Source organism: Chaetodon trifascialis, chromosome 11 (assembly GCF_039877785.1).
Source record: "Chaetodon trifascialis isolate fChaTrf1 chromosome 11, fChaTrf1.hap1, whole genome shotgun sequence".
Classification (NCBI taxonomy): domain Eukaryota; kingdom Metazoa; phylum Chordata; class Actinopteri; order Chaetodontiformes; family Chaetodontidae; genus Chaetodon; species Chaetodon trifascialis.
Window position 1 is genome coordinate 25,923,229 of NC_092066.1, and position 22,626 is coordinate 25,945,854.

Sequence of the window (22,626 nt, forward strand, 5' to 3'; positions counted from 1 at the left end):
AAGCATGCTGAATAGACAGGTTGTAAGTTTGCAGCCATGCTAGAAGCTTTTTGACACTATATTTCGGCACATCATGTACTCAGTTCCACCATCTAAGTTTCGTATGTGTGACCTCAAGGTCATCAAAATGTCAAAATGTTTCCATTATCTTATCCTGCAAGTCAGTCTTAGCCTCACTGAATCTATTAAGCCTAGAACTTACAATCACAACAGCTCTCTCCTTCCTCTCTAACACATTCTCACTGTGCTTAAGTTTTGTCCATTTTGTCTCGCTTAAGTCTGTGTCTTTACAGGTGTCCATGGTAGAGAGGAGGTTGTGTGGCTCTTATCTGTTGGACAATGTCTGAAGTTTGTCAGCATCCTTCCAGATTGATATTTTCTATATATGCTTACAATTTATCTAGAATTTTGTCATTCTTATTTTCTATACATATGCCTCCTCTGTTGCTCTGCCAGAGGTTACTTCCATTATGGCTCAGTCAAAGAAGCTTTTCCTTATCTGAACTGGGGGCCAAGGATTGATGGTGTCACATGCTATATTTGTGATTTGTGATGCTGGGCCATATACAATTGACTTGACTAGTTGTTGAGATACTTTGTATATATGGGTTTAAAGTAGTGGACCAACAAACACTGCAATTCCAAGAGCCATGTCAGATTTTATTGCACAATTTAAAATATGTACTTTCCAAAATCATCTGTACAGTATTGTGAACAGGTTGATGAACACCAGCCCCACAAATATATTAGTGCTTATGCAGCATTGGAGTGATAAAAAAAAAAAAAAAATCACCAAATTACAGTTTCCTACATAAGGTTAGTGTTCTGGAAGGTGCAAGAGACAAGCAGAAGCAGGTGCAGTCTTTTAACTGTGGTCTGTCTCTGAGCTATCTTTCCACACAGTATTGTGTCAGACCTTTGTGTCTAGTCTTAATGATGGGCCTCTCAGCTCGTATGCACAAACACATACATACATCTTCAAGATAGCCACTATATTGCTTTCAAAGCAATGGCACTTAAAGACGTGTTCGATAATCACTGCCTTCCTTCCCTTGAGTTTAAATAGAAACCTGCTTTTAGAGTTGGCTCAAGTGGCTGTTTCTTAAGTGCTAGAATAAACATGCACATCTTTCAAAATCCCTGTAATCACTAGTCATCCTCTGGAGGACAATACAGGCTTAGTATTTAGTAATAGGTGCTATATTCAAAAATTGGTCAGTCTCTGCTGGGCCTCAGGCTTTGAGGCAATGAGAAGCACACACATATATATATGTGTGTGTGTGTGTGTGTGTGTGTGTGTGTGTGTGTGTGTGTGTGTGTGTGTGTGTGTGTGTGTGTGTGCACAATTGTTTATAGTTCAAAGAAGTATTATGATTCAAAGAAGTATTCAGAGGCTCTCATTGAGGACACACATATATGTGTGTGTGTGTGTGTGTGTGTGTGTGTGTGCGCCTAAGTCTGTATGTCCATCTCCTAAATGCTTAATCAACAACACCTTGCAGCCTCACATCACAGCATTAGTGCTATCAGACAAACAGAAAACAGACACGGGCTGCACACACACAGCTCCCGCCACTATTGATTTTTAGTTAATGTACAACTGCTGGTTGAGCACAGAGTCAACAATGAAGTTCATTCATCAGAGTGTCCAAACCAACAATTATTACCAACATCAGGAATGTGGATGTATGCTGGAAGATATTACGGCCTCAGCACAAGGCTTTTAATCTTCAGTGATGCAAAACACATGGCTTTCAAAAGGAAGTCACTTTCATGATAAGAATCCAATATGATGCTCCAACCTTTTCATAGTGCAGTTTTCCTTGAGCGTCATTATGTTGAAACAGTGTCTTGAAAAGGAGGTAGAAGCTGTTATCTAATTAGGATCCTGGTGTCACTGATCCTGGTTAAATTACAAAACTAGGCCTAGAGAGCAGGAAGGAGCTGGGAAGACTTAAATCTGTCATCAAGATATGGTGCAGCTTTTTCAGCATGGCTTATGCATGATCATTTGAAAAAATCAGCCTGTGGCTTTTTCTCCCAATTCCTCGAACTTTTCGGCCGTTCGACGAACATTTTCTTTAAACAAACTGAGGCCTTGCCTCTGTAATAATCTGGATTTAATGAGTATTGAGGTCTCACCTCGGCGCAGTGCCTACCTGTGGTGCTTGTGGTCGGTATCTCTATGGTTTTATGACTTTGCACTCCTGTAATGTTTTCACCTACAGACATGAACTGAGTCCAACCAATTGGATCTCCCTGACTTCATGTTCCTGTTAGGATTACACCTAGATCTAATTAATAACCACTACTCTGTGCATTCTGTGTTTACAACTTCAAATAAACTAATCATAGGCTTCTGTAATTGCAGTTCAGATAAGACCCTTATTCCAGTTGTCTTCGCTCTACTTACCTGAATGCACCTAGGTTAACTGGCCATGGTGGGAGTATTGCAGCTGTTAGCATTATCTCACTTGTTTTCCTCTTAGTTTTGGTTCTTTTTATCAGGATTGAAATATTAACTTTTGAAATTGTGCACAATAACCCAATCCCAACCCAATAACCCAGTCCACAATCACAAACTTTTAACCTTGTGCAACATGTGTTTGGCGCCACACACATCACAGGCACCCTTGACTCTAGTTTTACATTAGTCATTTGGCAGACACTTTTGGCAGATGCTTTTATCCAAAGCGAAGTACATATGAATTCACACAGCATGGCACAGCATCAGGGACAGTTTTGGGGTTCAGTATTTTCCCTAGGATACTTAAGAATGTGGACTGCTGAGGCCAGGGATCAAACCACCGACCTCCTGATTGGTGGACAACCGCTCCCCCCCCCCCCCCCCCCCCCCCCCCCCCGCCCCCTTTACTCTGGCCATGTCTCTGATTTCTCTGAATAAGCCTGACTTAATGTATTAATGTATAAATGTATTACTTTCGATGCAAGCATTTCTTTCTAATCTGGCCAATTGCCCCACCCTCTTCACTACTATTAACAACCAAGTTAGTTGGTTCAATGATTTGTCATCAGCGCTTGATGCTTCCATACACTTCCAGGGCTATACCAGTTTGTAAGACAACCCTTCAGATCTACAACATCAGACAACAAAGAAGAAAGTATAGGAAAGCTGAATGTAGATGGAAAAAATCTAAACTTGAAGTTCATCACCTCCATAAGAAGAACTGAAACTGACTCAGACTAAAGAGATGCATAAGGTGCCTTCTTTTGGGGCTTAATTAATAGTAATAAACAAAACCACGGTTCCCGTTTAATACTACTAACCATCTTGCAAATCCCCATTTTCCTGTCAGTACCTTCCAATCTTCTATTCACAATGAAAATATTTCAGCTTTCTGTGTGCAAGATGGATGGTCTGAGATCCGATTTTCCCCCATCTGTGTTACCATCCACACCATTCAGCCATCTGACTTTACTGTCTGAATTTGCTACTATGTCCACTGTAGCTCATACTGTAAGTGCTGCTGGTGGTATCACTATCACTGGTACATGCTTCCAATGGGTCATTTGTTCAGCAGCTCTCAGGACATGTCATATCACTCTTATGCTGATGATACACAGGTCTATTTCTCTGCTAAACCCAATAACCTGAGTCGACTGTCATCTCTCCATGATTGCTGAGCTGCCACCAAAGAATGGGTGTCTCTTAATTTCCTCTACCTTAACCCTGAGAAAACAGAAATTGTTTTAATTGGTCCTGATAACTTTTCCTCTGCAGCTGATATGTTTATTGGCTTATTTCACTCAAATATCAAATCTGCAGCTAAGAATCTTGTTATCATCTCTAATCTGTATAGTCCTATTTTCTTCAGCTAAGAAATATTGCAAAAATCAAATATAGGTTGTTTTCCACAGATCTTGAACTACTGATTCACACTTTTATTTTCTCCTACCTTGATTACTGTAATTCTCTGTCTCAGTCAAACTGCTCTAAAAGAAAGAAAGTTCACGAAGCAACTTTCAGGCTATTAACAAGAACTAGCACACTGTCCAACATTACCCCTTTTCTTGCTTCCCTCCATTGGTTTTCTGTAAAAATCAGACTACAAACTACAAGATCCTGTTGAATACATATGAGAGTCTGCATGACCTTGCCTCAGTTACATTTCTGATCTCCTGTATTCCACTTACAACCACTCTGATCCTCTATCCATCTCGGCCTTGTATCCATCCCCCATATCGAGTGTTTCAAGCAGCTTCTAAAAATACATTTTTATTGGTAAAGGCTTTTATAGGTCTCCCATCTGTTTGTTGTTGTTTCGTTGTTGTCTGGTCTGTCTCTAATTGTGCTGTGTTTTATAATACATTTTTACTTTACTTATTAATTTTGGGGTTTTTTTGTGTGTGAAGCACTTTTCCTTTTTAAACCATTAGCTTTAGATAGCTTATTGAGGTGTTCCCAAAACATGAGCCACACCTAAATTACTCATGACTTAATAGTCATTGTTGTTGCTTCTCTTTTCGATGACATTTACTTGACTGAATGACACACTGCACACATGAAAAGAGGTGAATAGGGTAAAAAGCTATTTCAACTAATAGATCACTGTGAAACTTCCACAGTTGACTTTAAATAATCCATCCATCCATCGTCTATACCCGACTATCCCTTTCCAGGTTTGCGGGGGGGCTGGAGCCTATCCCAGCTGTCAACGGATGAGAGGCAGGGTGCACCCTGAACCAGTCGCCAGCCAATCACAGGGCAACATATACAGATGAACAACCATTCACGCTCACACTCACACCTAAGGGCAATTTTAGAGTCACCAATTAACCTAATGAGCATGTTTTTGGTCTGTGGAGGAAGCTGGAGTGCCCAGAAAGAACCCACATAGATGAACATATTGAACAGAAATATGAACTATTGTAAAATTTCTGATATTTTAGACAAAATAAAAAATAAGACATAGCAGTGAATAGGGTAATTATATTTTGTATGAAGAGTTTTGTAAAATTTTACGTTACTTACTGTGCTTGCATTGTGATATAATGTAACATACTATATCTTGAAGTACCCTTGTTGTTATATCAACATCTGCATGTATAGCTGGCAAATGAACCAGATTTAGGTTAGATTAGGCTTTTTGGCAATAAAAGCACTTTGGTTAAGGTTAGTGAACACATGTCAGTGATTTGCTCACTAAACAAGACAGTTAAATACATTGTCAATAAACATACATTCTGTATCAATGTCTCTGCGACTTTTGCAGCCTCATTCCTCGAATGTTAAGAGACAAAAATTTTCGGTATTCAGTTTCCCTTGTTGCTAATTGTACATAAACATAGATTCTAGGAGACAGGGCTGCTGCAAGGATTTTATTTTCAGTTTGTGTTAGTGAGTTTGTGTATTGACCATACTGGATTTATAGATGTTTTATTTTCTGTGCAGGCCTGTTTGCTTAGAAGATGCTCTGTGCTTTGTCTTGTATAGGTGCGTCATATTGGTGCTTAAAATAATCATCACAGTCTCGGAACATCTGAGACATGCTGGTTTTGAACTGCCCATGGAAAGAATGAACAGAAGAACATGACCATTCTTGATTAAAGGCTGGTTTTTGCTGTTGACTCCATTTGTAATGACTCAAGTGGCAGTACTTATCAAGATGCACATTTTTGAGTGACTGAGATGATTTATGATTGGTATGTGCGTGCCCCTGGTGCTTAAAAAAATGACAGTAAATTTCAACAACAAAACAAAAGGTTGACAAATGAAGCAACAGTGACTAAGTAGAGCAGGGCCTCGCAAAGGATCACTTGTCTTTTACACTGTCTTTTAGCAGTGAAGCATGAGAGGGGATTCTCACATCTCAACATAATAAAAACCAAGTACAGATCTTTGTCTGTCACACACTTGTCTCTCAGCCCTGATTCACCTGTCAAAGACACAGAGAATTTTGCCCAAAAGCCAGCTGTTGACCTGTGAATGGAGACAGTTAATCTGAGGCTCGACAAGGGACTCTGAAGTGCATCATCTGCCACATAGGACACTGAGTCAAAGGACAGTGAGGAAGACACCTGGGAGAACAGCAAGGAAAATTGTCTTTATTATGTCCATGCTATATATGAGATGAGTACCTGACTACAAGAGTTATGTGCACCCCTGATTATAGGTCATCCAAGCTACTTCACACTTGACAACGCATTTCCTAGCGTCCTCAGCAATACATCCACCAAGAGTGCAGCTGATCGGATGAACAGTTGTTTAAAAAATTGAAGGACAAAGAGACAGACAGACAGACAGACAGACAGACAGACAGACAGACAGACAGACAGACAGAGATTCCTTCCCTTATAGCTAGTCACTTGTAGTCTTGTAGTAATTGCAATCAGAAGTCTTTGTTATGAGAGGCAACAGTAAAAGAGGATTCTTTGCATTCACAATGCAATGCAATACACTGCACTTAAACAGCTGAAAATCAGGCTTCAGGCCATCATTAGAACATAATGAACTTTCCACTTAGCACACAGGATGACACAACAGTGACCTCCACTTCCTTTCCTGACACCCTACATCTGTCGGGCTGGGCTAATATGAGGCTGATATCACTAGTCTGCACACATTATACTTTGATGAATTTTGGAACCCATCATCTTTCTTCTGATGTTGCTTTTGCCTCCATAGCCAATATTTTGAGGCTTCCGATGTAGCCAGTGGATGTCCAGATAATGGATATCCAGGCCAATACCAAAATTGGTTCTCAGTGTTAGTTTTGTCACACCCTGTTTATGTTGAAAAGTCTACCTGATGTGTAACATTTTTCTGTATTTCCTGTGTGATTCATCAGTAGTACTTGGACTACAGTCAGACTACAAATGAAACCAGAACACTGTAGATACCGAAATCCTTCCTTGCCTACAGATTCTGCATTCGTATGCAGATATCTGTTCATAGAGATGATACTTATCATGCTCTCCATCACCTACTAGCACACAGGATAGAAATGCTTTGTAAATTATTTTATTTATGCACTAACTTTGATATGAGACCTCATACTGTGTTTGACACATTGTATAGCACTTTATATTTAACTGTTGTTGAGTGGTATTCAACTGATGGTCATGTAAATCAGAATATAGATTCACGAGCATTTTGTGTGTTCAACAACCAATCATAAATAAACACAGGTGTGTTTTGCTTCTGAGAGGATTTGAATTATGCAGTGTTTTTGGTGACTTTACATTTGGATCCAGATTTCACAGAGTTGTCTTTTTCTCCAAGTGATATGAAGTTAATGAAGGCCCAGTGAATGCCGAAAAGTTGAACGTGTGCCAGCTGTAGGTCTGTAACTAGCAGGCAGATGATGCTGTTTGCAGTCTATTGTCAGTGACAAACACCTACGCATTTACTGTCTTGTCTCAATGCACAAAGCACATCAGGAACTGGACGAGTAGGAGGTCTGTTTCTTTCTTTTTCCATTTTGAGCCGTCTCTTTCTTTTCTCTCCTCTCAGACTGCAAAAGAGAACTGAGGGTTTCAGTGTGACAGGCTTGTCTCAGCCAGCCCACTAACACTCCCAACCATGGCTAACGTGACAGCCCAGGCTTCTATTCATGCACTCACTAACACACACACACACACACACACACACACACACACACACACACACACACACACACACACACACACACACACACACACACACACACTTCCATGCACATTTAAGCATGCACAAATGGAGTCACAATCACCCTCACACACTCACAGTCAACACCCCAGTGGCAGTCAAAGCCTTTTTAACACATGCTTTCACTCCAGTTGATAATATGACAAGAAGGTGATGGGGATCCCTCCTACATCATAGCCTTTTACTGGGGTTGGATACAATACAGATATGCAAGCTGTCTGTGGATGTATTTATTCATACAGTTGCAACTCTCAAATAATTCATTTAGCATGTAAGTGGTAAATACATGTAACACTGTAAACTACCAAACTGAACATGTTTTCAATGAAAACACTTTAATCTGAAAACATTTAAGATATGAGCATTCGTTGGCTTGAACCAAGCACATTTGACTACCAGTGATTTTCACTTGACAAGAGTTCTTAAAAGAAGCCAGGATGTATAACTGCCAGAAGTCTAAAATAAGATCCAAAAAGCTCATGCCAAAGAATTCTTTTTTTAGTGTACTTAACTGAGTTCAATTACAAAGCATTGATTGGTCTGGTTATCAATACTGGGTACTGAAGCACTTAGAATAAGGGTCGACTTCTTTCTTCTTGTTTCTACAAGTATACTTCACACAGAATAAAAATGTTTCTCCACTTTTTGTGAACCAATAACTTTTACATTGGGAGGCCTGCATACTAACACTTAGCCTCCATACCAAATCACATTTGGCGAGGTGGCTCTAGCCCTGCCAGTGTTAAATTGCCAGTGTCGATTACTTAAGTGCCACTTAAGTAATCAACACTGGATGAACTGCCATGAAATTTGATGAAGACATTCTCAGTCACCTGAGGAGGATGAATTTTTCCTCTAATTCCACCATGAGGTTGACATGCTTGGTTTTGAGTGAAATTGTTTGCCATCTATTGGACAGACTGACATGAAATTTGGTGCCAATATTCAAAGGATGATGCCCAATGCCAAGACTTTTCCTCTTGTTCAAAATTTGAATTTGTTCAATACTTTTGACCACACACCTTTTCTGCAAGAAAATTCAGGCATTTGGTGTTCCCTTTGGAATGTCGTTCTAGTGCTGACACTGCAGCTGCTTCATGTCACCTCCAGTCATATTCATGCAGGTGTACAGCATAACTGTTATAAACTTGTTCTTCTCATTACTACTCTGCTGAAGCTTCATGCCAGCGCAGTTTGCTGCTGGAGCCCCCTCCAAAGCCTACATATGTGCTAAGCTTTTTATATCAAACATTCATGTACATGTTTATCAAAGGTTTGTTTGTTTGTCAGGTTTCCAGCAGAATCCTTATAACTACTCAGATTTTTTTTTCTTTAGGATTGTACTACTTAACAATTAGTACACAGCAAATTCAGAAGTGTTACAGTAATTCAACTCCTAGGGAGTTAAATTCAACACTTTAAAAGTGTCTATATTGGTCCACTCTAAATCGAATTAAAATAACACTTTTGGAAGTGTTAAACAGTTAACACTGTGACAGAGTTGAAACAACACTCTCAGTAGTTAAAATTTAACACTTATCAGTGTTGAATTTACCTAACCCTAGTGTGTAGTGTCAAAAGTTAACACTATCAATGTGTTTTTTTTATCACTGAATAATGTTCAAATTATATTAACACTATGGAGAGTGTTAAATATAAAAATGTCTAATAGTTGATTTCATTTAAAATAAAAATACTACTGGAAGTCAATTCATAATCTCGAATTTCACTCCCCAAAGCAACACATGCCACTTGAATTTACAAAGAAAACCACACAAGTTGCAGTTTGAATCAAGCTGTATTTCAAACAAGCACACCACATAAAAAACAGCACTGGCTTTGCAATAACCACAACACAGGTCACACAATATGACAGTGTGGCACAATGTATGTTTTTTCCACAAATCTCATTAGAAAACTGTTTGTCATAGGGTCTGTGATAAATCAACTCCTGAATTGGAAAAACAGAAAATGAATCTGCTCTCTCATTGACACAGTATGCATTGAAATGATCATCAAAGTAAAGAGTGTCCACTCTGCAAGTCCAATTAAAAGCTTGCTCATCGTGTATAATGATGTTGGTGACCTTTCTGAAAATAGGAACTTCCATATTTGTTCCAGTACAAACAATCATACCAATCTGATATTCTGTTCCATAGTTCTTCACCCAATTAGTAGTTGACACTTCACAGTATGCATTTACATTAAAAAATGAACTTAAAACCTCACTTCCCTCCAAGCTATCAATAATTTCTTTCTTCACCGGACCAAACTCAAATCTCTGAAAATCAAAATTCTCCCAGTGGTAAGCTAACTGTCTCTGGTGTTGTTTCACCAATGCTTTTGTGATATTTTTTAAATTTTTCACTAATCTCTTAAAAAAATTATGTTTGGCCTCAAACCTCATGCACCATACGTGAAGGAGTGGACCTATTTTTCTTATATAACGTGGATAATGTAGCATGAAATGATGCTTTGGAATCAATCTTTTCTGTGAAAACAAAGATCTAAATAGCTTGTGGTGGTCCTTAATCAAGTGCTGCAAATAGTATGTCATACCGTTAGTTACAATAGGTGAAAACACGATATTCACAATCTGAATCAAGAGGAGGAGCAGATTCCAGTAACAGTTATTTCTTTCGACTACATCACTAAAAATAAGAGGAGCATTTCTCACAAGACACCATGACTAAATTGCATTTAGTCCAAGATATTTGCTAGCCTCATCCATTTTCAACCCACTTGACCTATCCTCTGTGACAATGATTCCAAAGACAGATTCTTATGGTTGACAAGGTGTTGAAAAACAAGTTTGAGTTCATACTGTACAACTCCTTCAAGTAAATCAAGCATTATGTCAACTGCATAATTGTCAGAGGTATGGAAAAAATGCAATGTACTGAGCAAGCACGTCTTTTTGACACCAAATGTTGAACCCAACATAGGAATGTCCTGTAGAGCTGCACAATGTTCTGTATGGATTTCCTTTGTACAAAATATCATGCCAGGGTCATCTTCAGAAAAGACAGACTGTGACTCATCCTTACTTGTCAAACAAAATCTACAGAAATATGTAGCACTGAAGGACTCAACAAAACCAAACAGTCCGTGTAAACCTAGGTTGTCACCTGTTACTTGTATAACAGAACCAAGTAATGGTGAGTCTGAGAAACGCACCTCAACTCCTTGTTTTTCAAGTATTTTAAGATCATCAACAAGAGGCTTTAGGGTGGCACTGTGAGTGATAGAGTGCCACAACATGTATATTCATCAACAGAGAATTATATTTAGGGGGCAGGTTCCTCAAAATGAAGTAAATACAACCAAGTTTGTGAATCCCTTTCTTTGAACCTAAGGGATTTGCTGTCTCAAACTCATCAAAATAGAGTTGAATCTGTGGAGCATGTTTTTCTCTGGGAAAACAAAATGTTACTCTTGAAGTATGAACCATCACATATGTCTTTATAAATGCCTTCTTTGTGATGTTTGGCTTGCAAGAAACTGTCACATAATTCAGTCTTCTTGAACATAGACCCAAGAGTCCCCAGGATGGGTGTATACACAAATTTATCTGTTACAGGGACCTGACTGTAAACTCCTGTTGTTTGATCTCTGCGAACATCAAACCACACCCCAAGAACATATTCAACAGGTTCAATAATTTCCCACTTTTCCTCAAAGAACTTCTGTCGTTTGACTCTTGTTTTTAATGTTGAGAAAGGATTTTCTAGTTGATCAAAACACTTTTCCACCTTCTTTTCCAAATCTGTGCCTTGAATTTGTGAAGTACAGCTGAGAACTGCCTCTCTCACTTGCCTATGAATGTCATTTACTGTGCAAGTTCCTCCATGGAACCCACCATTGCTTGGACTGTGCTCTCAGCAACACCAGATGCTTGCAACTGTGTTACAACAGTTGCAAGCATGATTATTGTCAACAGAGAGCTGGGTAGTTATTGGAGAGTCTGTACAGACTGCCTGTGAAGTTGAGGGCTCACCAACTTCATTCTGAGTGTCCACATTGTCAGCAATATCAGTCAAAGCAACATCTCTATGGAAATGAACAAGATGCTTCTTGAAACCTGAATAGGTGCAAAATGATGAACAACAACCCAGCTGTCCACATTTCAGATTAGGGATCGACCAATTATCGGCCTGGCCGATAATATTGGCCGATATTCGGCATTTTTTCGATGATAGGCATTGGCCATTTTTTCCACCGATAACCGCTAAAATTAATTAACATATTTTAAAATGCACTCCTTTGGCTCTGATGCAGCCGTTTCTCCGCTACTGAATGACTACATGGCACAAGTGAGTCAGTGACAGCCAATCGACACTGAAGCCTCTACATGCAGCGCCACAGACAAGGAGAAGCAGACAACTGCTCCGGTTATCCAACAGACATAAGGCGACAGACCAAGTGAACATGACCTGAAGCTCCTTACTCAACAATAATTAAAAAAAAAAGACAAGGTAGATAGACTATAGCAAGTATAAGGGAGGAAAACCTGCTGAATTTCGCTGTTTGGCTCTATGAAACTGTTCACAACTTCAACAAGGCGTATTTCATGATGACCCACCACTGCGTTATAACTGCCGTAACTGCTTTATAGCTGGGGCCAGACGCACAATAATAATATAGGCCCTTTCGGTTACCGTTACTTCGTGGGAATAATAAATCTCGTAATGTGTCTCAGCCCGTGGGGCGGCTCCTGGTTTATCAATGAACAACATCAGAGGTGATTATAGCCTATAAGTTTAACAGTACTACATGCTAACGTGTCCTTGATGTTTACAGTCGCCTCTCCCTCAGTGCTCGTGCTCTCACTACACAATGATGCAGCAACGTGTGAAATGATCGTCTTTTTGCCTGTCACTCGTAAAGTCCAGGGATATAAATCAGGCAGATAGCACACGTCGTGGAGATTATTCTCAGTATGTTCTATTTTCAATCAATAAATTTACCGTCGTGTCTACAACTCACGTGTGTAAGGAAACCTTTATTGTTTGCATTTACAGTTGCCAAGTGCCTTATTCTTATTTATGTAATACGACATACAGTATAAGCACAAGAGTTTACATCTAGCCTTCTGTTCAGAGGTTCAGAATATGCCTTTATTACTCTAAATATATATAAATAAATAAATAAATAAATAAATAAATAAATAAATAAATAAATAAATAAATAAATAAATATAATAATAAATAAGGAACTATAGGTGAAAAACTCTGGGAAACCCTGAAGGTTTAATCTTTATTTACTCATTATGCTGTTTTATGTAAAAATTTAATCTGAAAAGTAACTACTAAAGCTATCAAATGTAGTGAGCCAAGGTTCCTGCCACTCTCTTCATTGGTTTGCTCTTAATCATTAAGGGAAAGGGAAAGGAATCATTAATCATCACTTTTTGTTTTAAAATAATTAAACTTGAAGGCATTTCAAGATTAAGATTAAGATTAAGATTAAGATTTTGTGTTTGTGTTATTTTACAAAAAGTTAAGATCTTTTTTTTCAGTGTACACAAAACAAATAAACAGTATACTGTATTCATTCTAGTCCCAGGTGTGTTTCATTTTTACTGCAAACGAATATCGTTCTAAATATCGGCTATTGGTTTTGCTTGATTATTAAAAATTGGTATCAGTATTGGCCCGGAAAAATCCATATCGGTCGATCTCTATTTCAGGCGTAATGTCTTTCCAGGATATAGACCGTGGTGGAGTCTTAAATGCTGACGAAGCAATGCAGAACTTTTGTGGTGTGCCTTACAGACATAACAAAGAAACATATTTGCATCCAAGGATATTTATCACCTAAAGCGTCGTGCAGAAATCTTGCTCTTAACTCCTTGACTCAGAGACTTTCCTTGGCACTTCCCACATCAATGTTAAAAACTGTGGTTTGGACGAACGTGTAGAAGTTGAAGAGCGATTCATGGTAGTTGACACTGAAGAATAAGTGTGCTTTGAAGAGCTCATCGAAAGCTGCCAAGGATGTCTGTGCCTTGCAAGGGATGGCTATGTGACAATGTGTCAATGATGACATAGTATCTTTGGATGCTGTTCTTCTTTTCACCAACACACAGGAGGAAGGGCTGACCCGGCTCCACACCATTAAGGAAGGTTTCAACACTGGCTCCCATCTTTAACAAAATGTAAATAAGAATCATGAGAAAATCATGAAATATAGTGTTGCTACATTCAACTAAGCCAATAAAAATAATGTGCTTCAACACAAGAAGTAGGATCATCAGAATAACCGCATCAGTACATTACTAGGCAAGGCAAGGCAAGGCAAATTTATTTGTATAGCACAATTCATACACTAGGCAATTCAAAGTGCTTTACAGAAGCATAAAAATCATACATTTTGATTAGAAGAGAACAAAAAAATAAAAATAAAATACAATTAAAGGAAAATTAAAAACAGACACCAGTAAAAGACAATAATTTAGCATTTAAAATGATTAAAACCATTGAGCAAATACATTTACTTTAAGTAAAAGCTGTAGCAAATAATAATGTTTTCAACCCTGATTTAAATGAGCTGACACTTGGTGCAGACCTCAGGTGTGCAGGGAGAATGTTCCACAGGTGAGGAGCATAATAACTGAAAGCTGCCTCACTTTGTTTGGTTCTGATTCTGGGAACACACAATAGACCTGTCCCTGATGACCTGAGAGGTCTGGATACTTCATATGGAGTCAATAAATCTAGAATATATTTTGGTCCAAGACCATTTAATGCTTTATAGACCAACAGTAAGATTTTAAAGTCTATTCTTTGACTCACAGGAAGCCAATGTAGTGATCTGAGGTGTGATATGGTCCATTTTTCTGGTGTTTGTAAGGACTCGTGCAGCCGCATTTTGGATCAGCTGTAGTTGCCTAATTGATTTTTTGTTTAGGCCAGTAAGGACTCCATTGCAATAGTCCAACCTACTGAAAATGAATGCATTAAGTTTTTCCATGTCTTCTTTGGACAGACAACCCTTGATTCTGGTTATATTTTTCAGGTGGTAGTAGGCTGATTTTGTAATCAGCTTTAAATGGTTGTTAAAATTCAGGTCAGAATCAATAATTACACCAAGATTTCTGGCTTTATCTGTTGTTGTCAGTGACATGGAGTTAAGTTGAGCACTGATCTTTGACCTTTCATTTTTGGGGCCAAAAACAATCACTTCTGTCTTATCTGCATTAAGCTGAAGAAAATTCTGGCACATCCACTCATTGATTTGATGAATACACTCACTCAGTGAAAGTAAGGGACTGTAGTCATGTGATGACACAGAAATATAAAGTTGTGTATCATCTGCGTAAGTATGATAAGAAATATTATGATGCTCCATAATCTGAGCTAGGGGCAACATGTAGATATTGAAAAGAAGTGGTCCGAGAATGGACCCTTGTGGCACCCCACACATCATCTTTTTTCGTTCAGACACATGCTCACCAATTGACACAAAGTAGTCTCTATCTTGTAAATAGGATTTGAACCAGTGTAGTACAGTGCCAGTAAGTCCCACCCACTTTTCCAGTCTGTCAAGAAGATCAACTGTGTCAAAGGCAGCACTGAGATCTAATAATACTAAGACTGAGGTTTTGGAAGCATCATTATTCAGATGTATGTCATTTAAAACTTTGATAAGTACAGTCTCAGTGCTGTGGTATGGACGGAATCCAGACTGAAATGCATTAAAAAGATTGTTCTGCATCATGAAAGCGTGCGTTTGTTGAAAAACAACCCTTTCAATAATTTTTCCTAGAAAGGGAAGATTTGATATTGGCCTGTAGTTACTTATTACTGAAGCATCCAGATTAGTCTTTTTTAGCAGAGGTTTTATTACTGCAGTTTTCAAGGCCTGGGGAAACTGACCGGACTGAAAATAATTATTTATTATCTGCAACACATCTGGAGCTATGCAATTAAAAACATTTTTAAAAAAGTTTGTTGGCAGAGTATCAAGGCAGCATGTTGTGGATTTTAACTGTGATACAGTTTCTGTCAGCCTTGTATGATCTAGAAGGTTAAAATGTGCTAGATTAACTGGAGAACAAGAAGGCACAGATGGACTTATCATTTTGCCTGAGTTGGAGCTGCACACTGTTTGTCTTATCCTTGAAATTTTATCTGTAAAAAAGGCTGCAAAATCATTGTATGACTTGTTGGACAGCAGCTCAGGAGGGACTGATGCTGTGGGGTTTGTCAGTCTATCCACAACAGAAAATAAAGTGCGGGCATTATTACAGTTTCTGTTGATAATCTCTGAGAAGATTGCTTGCCTTGCCTTCTTTAGTTCATGGTTATAGGTGTGGAGACTGTTTTTGTAAATTTCATAATTATGCAAATTTTTTAATCTATTTGCATACCTGCAAATATCTCACAACATGGTCCACAGCTTGGCATGCACGGATTTTAGCACTCTTCTTGTGGCCTTTGGAGGTAGGGGGAAGCAAGTGAACCAACAGTAGAATGCTTGACAGGTCACTGTCCCAGCCTAGGGGAAAAACAGGAGAAACATCAGACACATTCACATAATAAATAATTGAGATATTTTAAAGAGAAGAATAAGTCAAACTAACCAGACCCACCTCAGTCATGCTGCACAGACAAGAGGTCTTCAATGTGCTCATTAGAAGTCAGTTTTTTGCAGTCAGGATCCTAGGTTTGAAAAAAGTAGGCCATTTTGCCAAAAATCTGCCCGACACTTCCTCTCCAAACATCATGGTGAAGTCTTGGTCAATCTATAGAAGAACATGCATTTTTATACTAAAGCAACTTCAAAGTGTATACCTTAAGTGACAATTCACTTACTTCATGAAGTCGAAGGAAGCAAAAAGAAAGTCGCTTGGATTTAACTCCCCGGATTAACATCAACTCTTTTGAGGAACTAACTCTTGCATAATTGAATTAGACTAAACAAGTGTTGAATTAACATGGTGTTTTTAACATACAACACCAACACTGGAAATGTAACACTTTAGATTTTGCTGTGTACTTTAGTAGTAATTAGTACTTTCAATTAGTAAGTATTGTTCAGTTTAAATAATTTGTTTGGTAATATAATGTGATGTGACTTGAAGTGAGCCAGCACTGATTTGGTCACCTCCATGTTATGACCTCCATTACAATCGACAATATCTATGCAGTTATGTTCTTTTATTTGTTTCTTTTTTCTGTGTCTGAGATTCCTGGCTCCACTCCAGTCAAACGCAGGTAAATGCATTTTAGCATGTGCTGCTTGTGGAAGCTAATTTAAAATATCTCTTTCCTGATTTAAAGTCCCTGGATAATCCCAAGAACACTGTTTCATTGTAGTAGAAATTAGTTCCAAAGCAAACTTTTCAAAGTGAGGTCTGTGGATTATTTAGAATAACCACACTTTGCCTCTGGAAAGACAAATATCTCTACGTATGAAATCGAAATGATCTGACTGGAAAGATACCACTAGAGGGGGAAGGAAGGGAGAAAATATTTGTATTGTAATCTGGGTGAACTGACCCTTCAACCGACTTGACTTTTCTCAGTGTACAAAATGGCATGGCTGCCTCTGAAAGCTTTACATCATGTCTGTGTGACAGAGCACTCGCTGCCCTGGCAGACTGCTTTAGTCCTAATGGTCATTACTACTCCATCTATATAACTGCAGGCATATTGAAGTAAATTAGATGTTCCGGGGTTGACCTCTGCTGCCCTGACCTTCACCTGCTTCTCTGACCACAAGCTTTAAATCAGCCACTGCATCCCATTCACAATACTGACCGAAGGTCCTGAAGAAAGGCCAGCGCACCCATTCACAATGCAGGACCATGGGCCATGAGAAAAGACAGCGCAAGCCAGGTCAACCCATGCTCTTTGTAGGAGCTGAAGCTAATGGCACAGCAAGCACTAAAAGCACAAATACTGCCATTCACTGGGTGGAGTCTGAGAATGGCAAAAAAACAAAAACACAATAGATTTAAAGAAACATACAAAGTGACGCCCCCTTAATCAGGATGTAGACTTAACATGTTGTGAACGATGTCTACTCAGTCACATGTAATCTATTAATCTGTAGTCAAACACACAGGGATCATTAGTTTTGCCTTAAAATCAAATTTATGCTGTTTCTTGGTTTTTGAGTGACTGAAGAAAAACATGAAAAACACCCAGTAACACCTTAAAAGACCTAAGGCATGAAAGCACAGCAGTGTTAGCTAACTGCATGTAAGACTAAATCAATAGAACCCCTACACACAAGTTAAGAGCGCTGTTCCCAAACAGGCATCAGGGCTGCAAGACAAAAAAAGGGATGTGAAAGAGAAAAAAAAAACAAAACATATTTCTACCACTCAAAATGAAGTCAATGACATTTCACAAATCACTGTTTTGTGCGACATACACACAAAATGCTTACCAATAAAGCAAAAATATTCATTAATTTTGTCACTTGTGTTCATTCATCTCCATGACACATCTGTCGTCCCACACACATACTGTACACAAGCCACATCATTGTCGATTGGTTTCTTCCACTTGTTTTCACCGCAGAACATTTTGATACAAACAGATCAAGGTTCACCAGGTGCACGTCCTGTTAAGCCCTACTCGTCTCATCCAGCTTTTCACTCAGCCAATGAATATTCATCCTGGTGGGTCCACGCTGATTCACTGAGACTTTAATTTGTCTTCTTGGCCACCGGGAAAACAAATGCTTTCAACACGCACTCTCACACACACACACACACACACACACACACACACACACACACACACACACACACACACACACACACACACGCATCTCCTCTTTGCAGGATTTGCTACAAGTCATTTAAGGAAAAATAAAGCAGGGAAAGGCAAGTTTAACAACACAAATCATGAGGTGTCACTGGCTTCCAGCCCTGCTCATAGTTTTGCTCCCTCTGTGCTGATGTTTTGACATAATTGCCACCATGTTTTCTTTCACTTGAGGTGCATTGCATAACGTGTTACTTTGAGGCTATATATTTGGCAGGAAATAATCACAGCAGACGTGCACCTTGTTACATAGATGCAGGTAATTTGACATGTTTGTTTCGTGTCTGAATGTCCATGTCCAGGTCTCCATGCCAGAATTATGGATGACATTATTATTATTCTGTATAAAAAGGCTTTGATGCAGCATGTGAGCCACTAGGTATTAGAGTCCCAGCTTGGACCTTATACTGTACACTAGACAGCAATATTCTCTAATAAATGAAACATTGGTGGATGTAATGTGTAAGTGGATTCAATGAGGGTGCAAGCATCTCTTGCGCTTATGATGGCCCCTTATTAACATTGCAATGACGTAACAGATTTTAACATCTAGCAGTGATGTGGCCTGTGATAGACCATTAAACACTGTTTTTCCCTCATGTCCATACATTGCAACTCCACTGGTAAAATAACATCACTTTATCTCACACGCCATACCTCCTCATACCTAAACAACTAAATATGTCAATTACCAAAGACTCCCAAAACAATATATCTGACCAGTGGACAGTGCCAGTGACAGCTAGGTGCATGGGATTTAGATTTAGGTCAAACCACACCTTTGTTGTACCGGAACTTCATCATCATGTGCAGTGTTACCATGTGACCTGGAAAATCTTGAAAACTGTTAATCAGTTTTCTTTTGTAGCAGTCACTCACAGTGGGTGTGATTAGCCTTGTTAAAGACTCCACTTAATATTACCAATAAAGGGGCTAAATGTATGTATGGTGTGATAAACTGATGAGAGTCAGTGGCCTTCATTAGGCAGACAAACTCTTTGAATTGCACATAAATCGTATGTAAAGCTCAGTCTTGATTTTTCAGTGGTTGGCTAGTATTTGTGTTACTGGTGTTCAGATTGTTCAGTAGTGTTCAGGCAGCAACAGTTAATATAATTCAAAAGAAAAACGGAAATTAATGACAATAGAATTCATTTTATTTCCATAGCAATTGCCAAGCACAGAGAAAATACAATGGTAGAATACTACACAAAATTAATACAAGCATAATATTCAAACAGAGCATTAAAACAAGGCAAGAAATGATAAAAAAAAAAAAAAAAAAACTAGTAGGAGAGTAAAAACACTGACATTAAAATATCTAAAGGTTATGCCCATATTCTTTATATCTGATTTCCACAGAAAGGGAAAACAAAGAAAATTAGAAGAAATAACAGTCTGATGCAGGCGCGGTATTATCCACCCACTTGTACAATTGGCCAATCCTAAATGACTTGGAGAATTTTCTTAATATATTTTATTTCTATATTGTAGACACAGGCTGCTACAGTTAAATGAATACATTGCTATGGCACAACAGTTATCTATGTTTCAGTATGTTAGAAGAGTAAGAACTGAGTCACCAGAGTCTTTCACTGCCTGCGCGTCACCAAAACGTTGTCTATGGCATACTTTACTGTGAGTCTCAAAAGAGAAAACAAGTAGTAAATGTGTCTGTGAGAATTCTAAATAAAAACTTCACTTGTAGTTAAAGGATATTTCATGCGTTTTTAGTCAGGCTTTCACCCTCTGTTTTATGTTGAATACAGTAACACGTCCTTTTCCAACTATGTGGAAGCTACGTATTTAGGAAATCATATCATTGCTTTTTTCTATACCTGCAAATGCATTTGGATGGGTCCCCCCGAATGTCCTCCTCCCAGTGGTCCAAAGCTCCTGTGCTGGCAGCGTAATCACCAGCACCCGTTTTCTGAGCTCCCAGACCAGGCCTGGTCAGCTAATTATAAAGCTAACTGAAATAACAAGCTAACTGCAGCTGCACGTAGCCTCCGTTAGTGGTGTAACTTTCTGGTGATATGTTGGCCCCTATTTGTTTGGAGTTTTAATCTGACAGGTGGCCAATTTTTATGTATTACAATTACAATACTGACATACCCATATGAACAGTGAACAGTGAGTTCTTGCTGTAATAATTCCTCCTGCTCATACCAGCATCTCTTTTAAAAGTCCTTCATGCTTCAAGTGTAAGTGATTTGAGTGAAAATCCACAGTCCATGTTCTGTGCAACATTCTGTCACATAGTTTACCTGAAGTTAATATGCTTTAGCAGTGTGTGTTAAACAAATTGAGCACAGAATTACGGGGAAAAATTCAATTTCAATTCAATTTTATTTGTATAGCGCCAAATCACAACAGAAGTTGTCTCAGGACACTTTCCATATAGAGCTGGTACAGACCAAGCTCTTTTATCTACAAAGAAACCAACAATTCCCCCATGAGCAAGCACTTGGCGACAGTGGCGAGGAAAAACTTCCTTTTAACAGGCAGAAACCTCGAGCAGAACCAGACTCTGGGTGGGCGGCCATCTGCCTCGACCGGTTGGGTGAGAGAGGAAGAGCAAGAGAGGGAGAGTGAGACAGACAGACAGACAGACAGACAGACAGACAGACAGACAGACAGACAGACAGACAGAAAGAAAAGCAGTCAGAGAGAGAGAGAGAGAGAGACAGAGACAGAGACAGAGAGACAGACATGCAGTCACAGTAACAGTGACAGTGGATGTAATAACAGCAGTAGCAGTTGCAGTGGATGTCAGGCAGGGCCAAGGCAGGAGACGCAGCTGAAATCCACAATCCAGATTCAGCCACTGTCCATGGGAACCTGCAAGACGACAAAGCACAGAGACTCCGGGGAAGGAGCTAAGTTAGTAAGACGCTGTGGTAGGACATGAGAGCGTGCGGATGGAGAGGGACAGAAGGACGGAGGAGCTCGGTGTATCTTTGGATGTCCCCCAACAGTCTAATCCTATAGCAGCATAACTAGGGGCTGGTCCAGGACCAGCCTGAGCCAGCCCTAACTATAAGCTTTATCAAAAAGGAAAGTTTTAAGCCTACTCTTAAATGTAGAGACAGTGTCTGCCTCCCGGACAAAGACTGGAAGATGGTTCCACAGGAGAGGAGCTTGATAGCTAAATGCTCTGACTCCTGTTCTGCTTTTTGAGACTTTAGGAACCATAAGTAGAAATGCATTCTGGGAACGCAGTGTTCGAGTAGGGCAATAAGGTATTATGAGCTCTTTAAGATAAGAAGGTGCCTGGCCACTTATGGCTTTGTAAGTAAGGAGGAGAATTTTAAACTCTATTCTAAACTTTACAGGGAGCCAGTGCAAAGTGGCGAGTATTGGAGAAATATGATCTCGCTTCCTGGTTTTTGTCAGAACACGTGCTGCAGCGTTCTGGAGCAACTGGAGAATATTCAGCAGCGAATTTGGGCAGCCTGATAGTAAAGAATTGCAATAATCCAGCCTGGAAGTTACGAATGCATGGACTAGTTTTTCTGCATCATTTTGAGACAAAATATGCCTGATTTTTGCGATATTACGTAGGTGAAAAAAGGCAGTCCTTGAAATTTGTTTTACATGGGAGTGAAAGGACATGTCTTGGTCAAAGATAACTCCCAGATTCTTTACAGTGGTGCTGGAGGCCAGCGCAATGCCATCCATAACTGCTATGTCATCAGAAAGTGACCTTCTAAGATGTTTAGGGCCTACTACTATAACTTCAGTTTTGTCCGAGTTTAGCATCAGAAAATTGCAGGTCATCCAGGTCTTTATGTCATGAAGACATGCTTGTAGTCTAGTTAACTGACTGGTTTCTTCCGGTTTCATTGATAAATATAGCTGGGTATCATCTGCATAGCAATGAAAATTTATTGAGTGCTTCCTGATAATCTTACCTAAAGGAAGCATATATAAGGTGAATAGAATTGGTCCAAGCACAGAACCCTGCGGAACTCCATAGCTGACTTTAGTGAGCACAGAGGAGTCGTCATTAACGCGTACAAACTGAGAGCGATCTGACAAGTAGGATTTAAACCAGCTTAGCGCAGTCCCCTTAATGCCAATGAAATGTTCCAGTGTCTGCAATAGGATGCCATGGTCAATGGTGTCAAATGCAGCACTAAGATCCAGTAAGACTAGTACAGAGACAAATCCTTTATCAGATGCAATTAGAAGGTC

At 39.2% G+C, this 22,626-nt stretch overlaps 1 protein-coding gene across 1 annotated transcript; it reads right to left on the minus strand.

Annotated features, from left to right (window-relative positions):
- Positions 1–21,462: 21,462 nt before the first annotated feature.
- Positions 21,463–22,359, minus strand: LOC139338468 (uncharacterized; the record flags this gene model as incomplete). Its single annotated transcript, XM_070973488.1, has 1 exon — positions 21,463–22,359. A coding segment is annotated over one exon (897 nt), but the record flags the coding sequence as incomplete, so codon positions are not given.
- Positions 22,360–22,626: the final 267 nt, after the last annotated feature.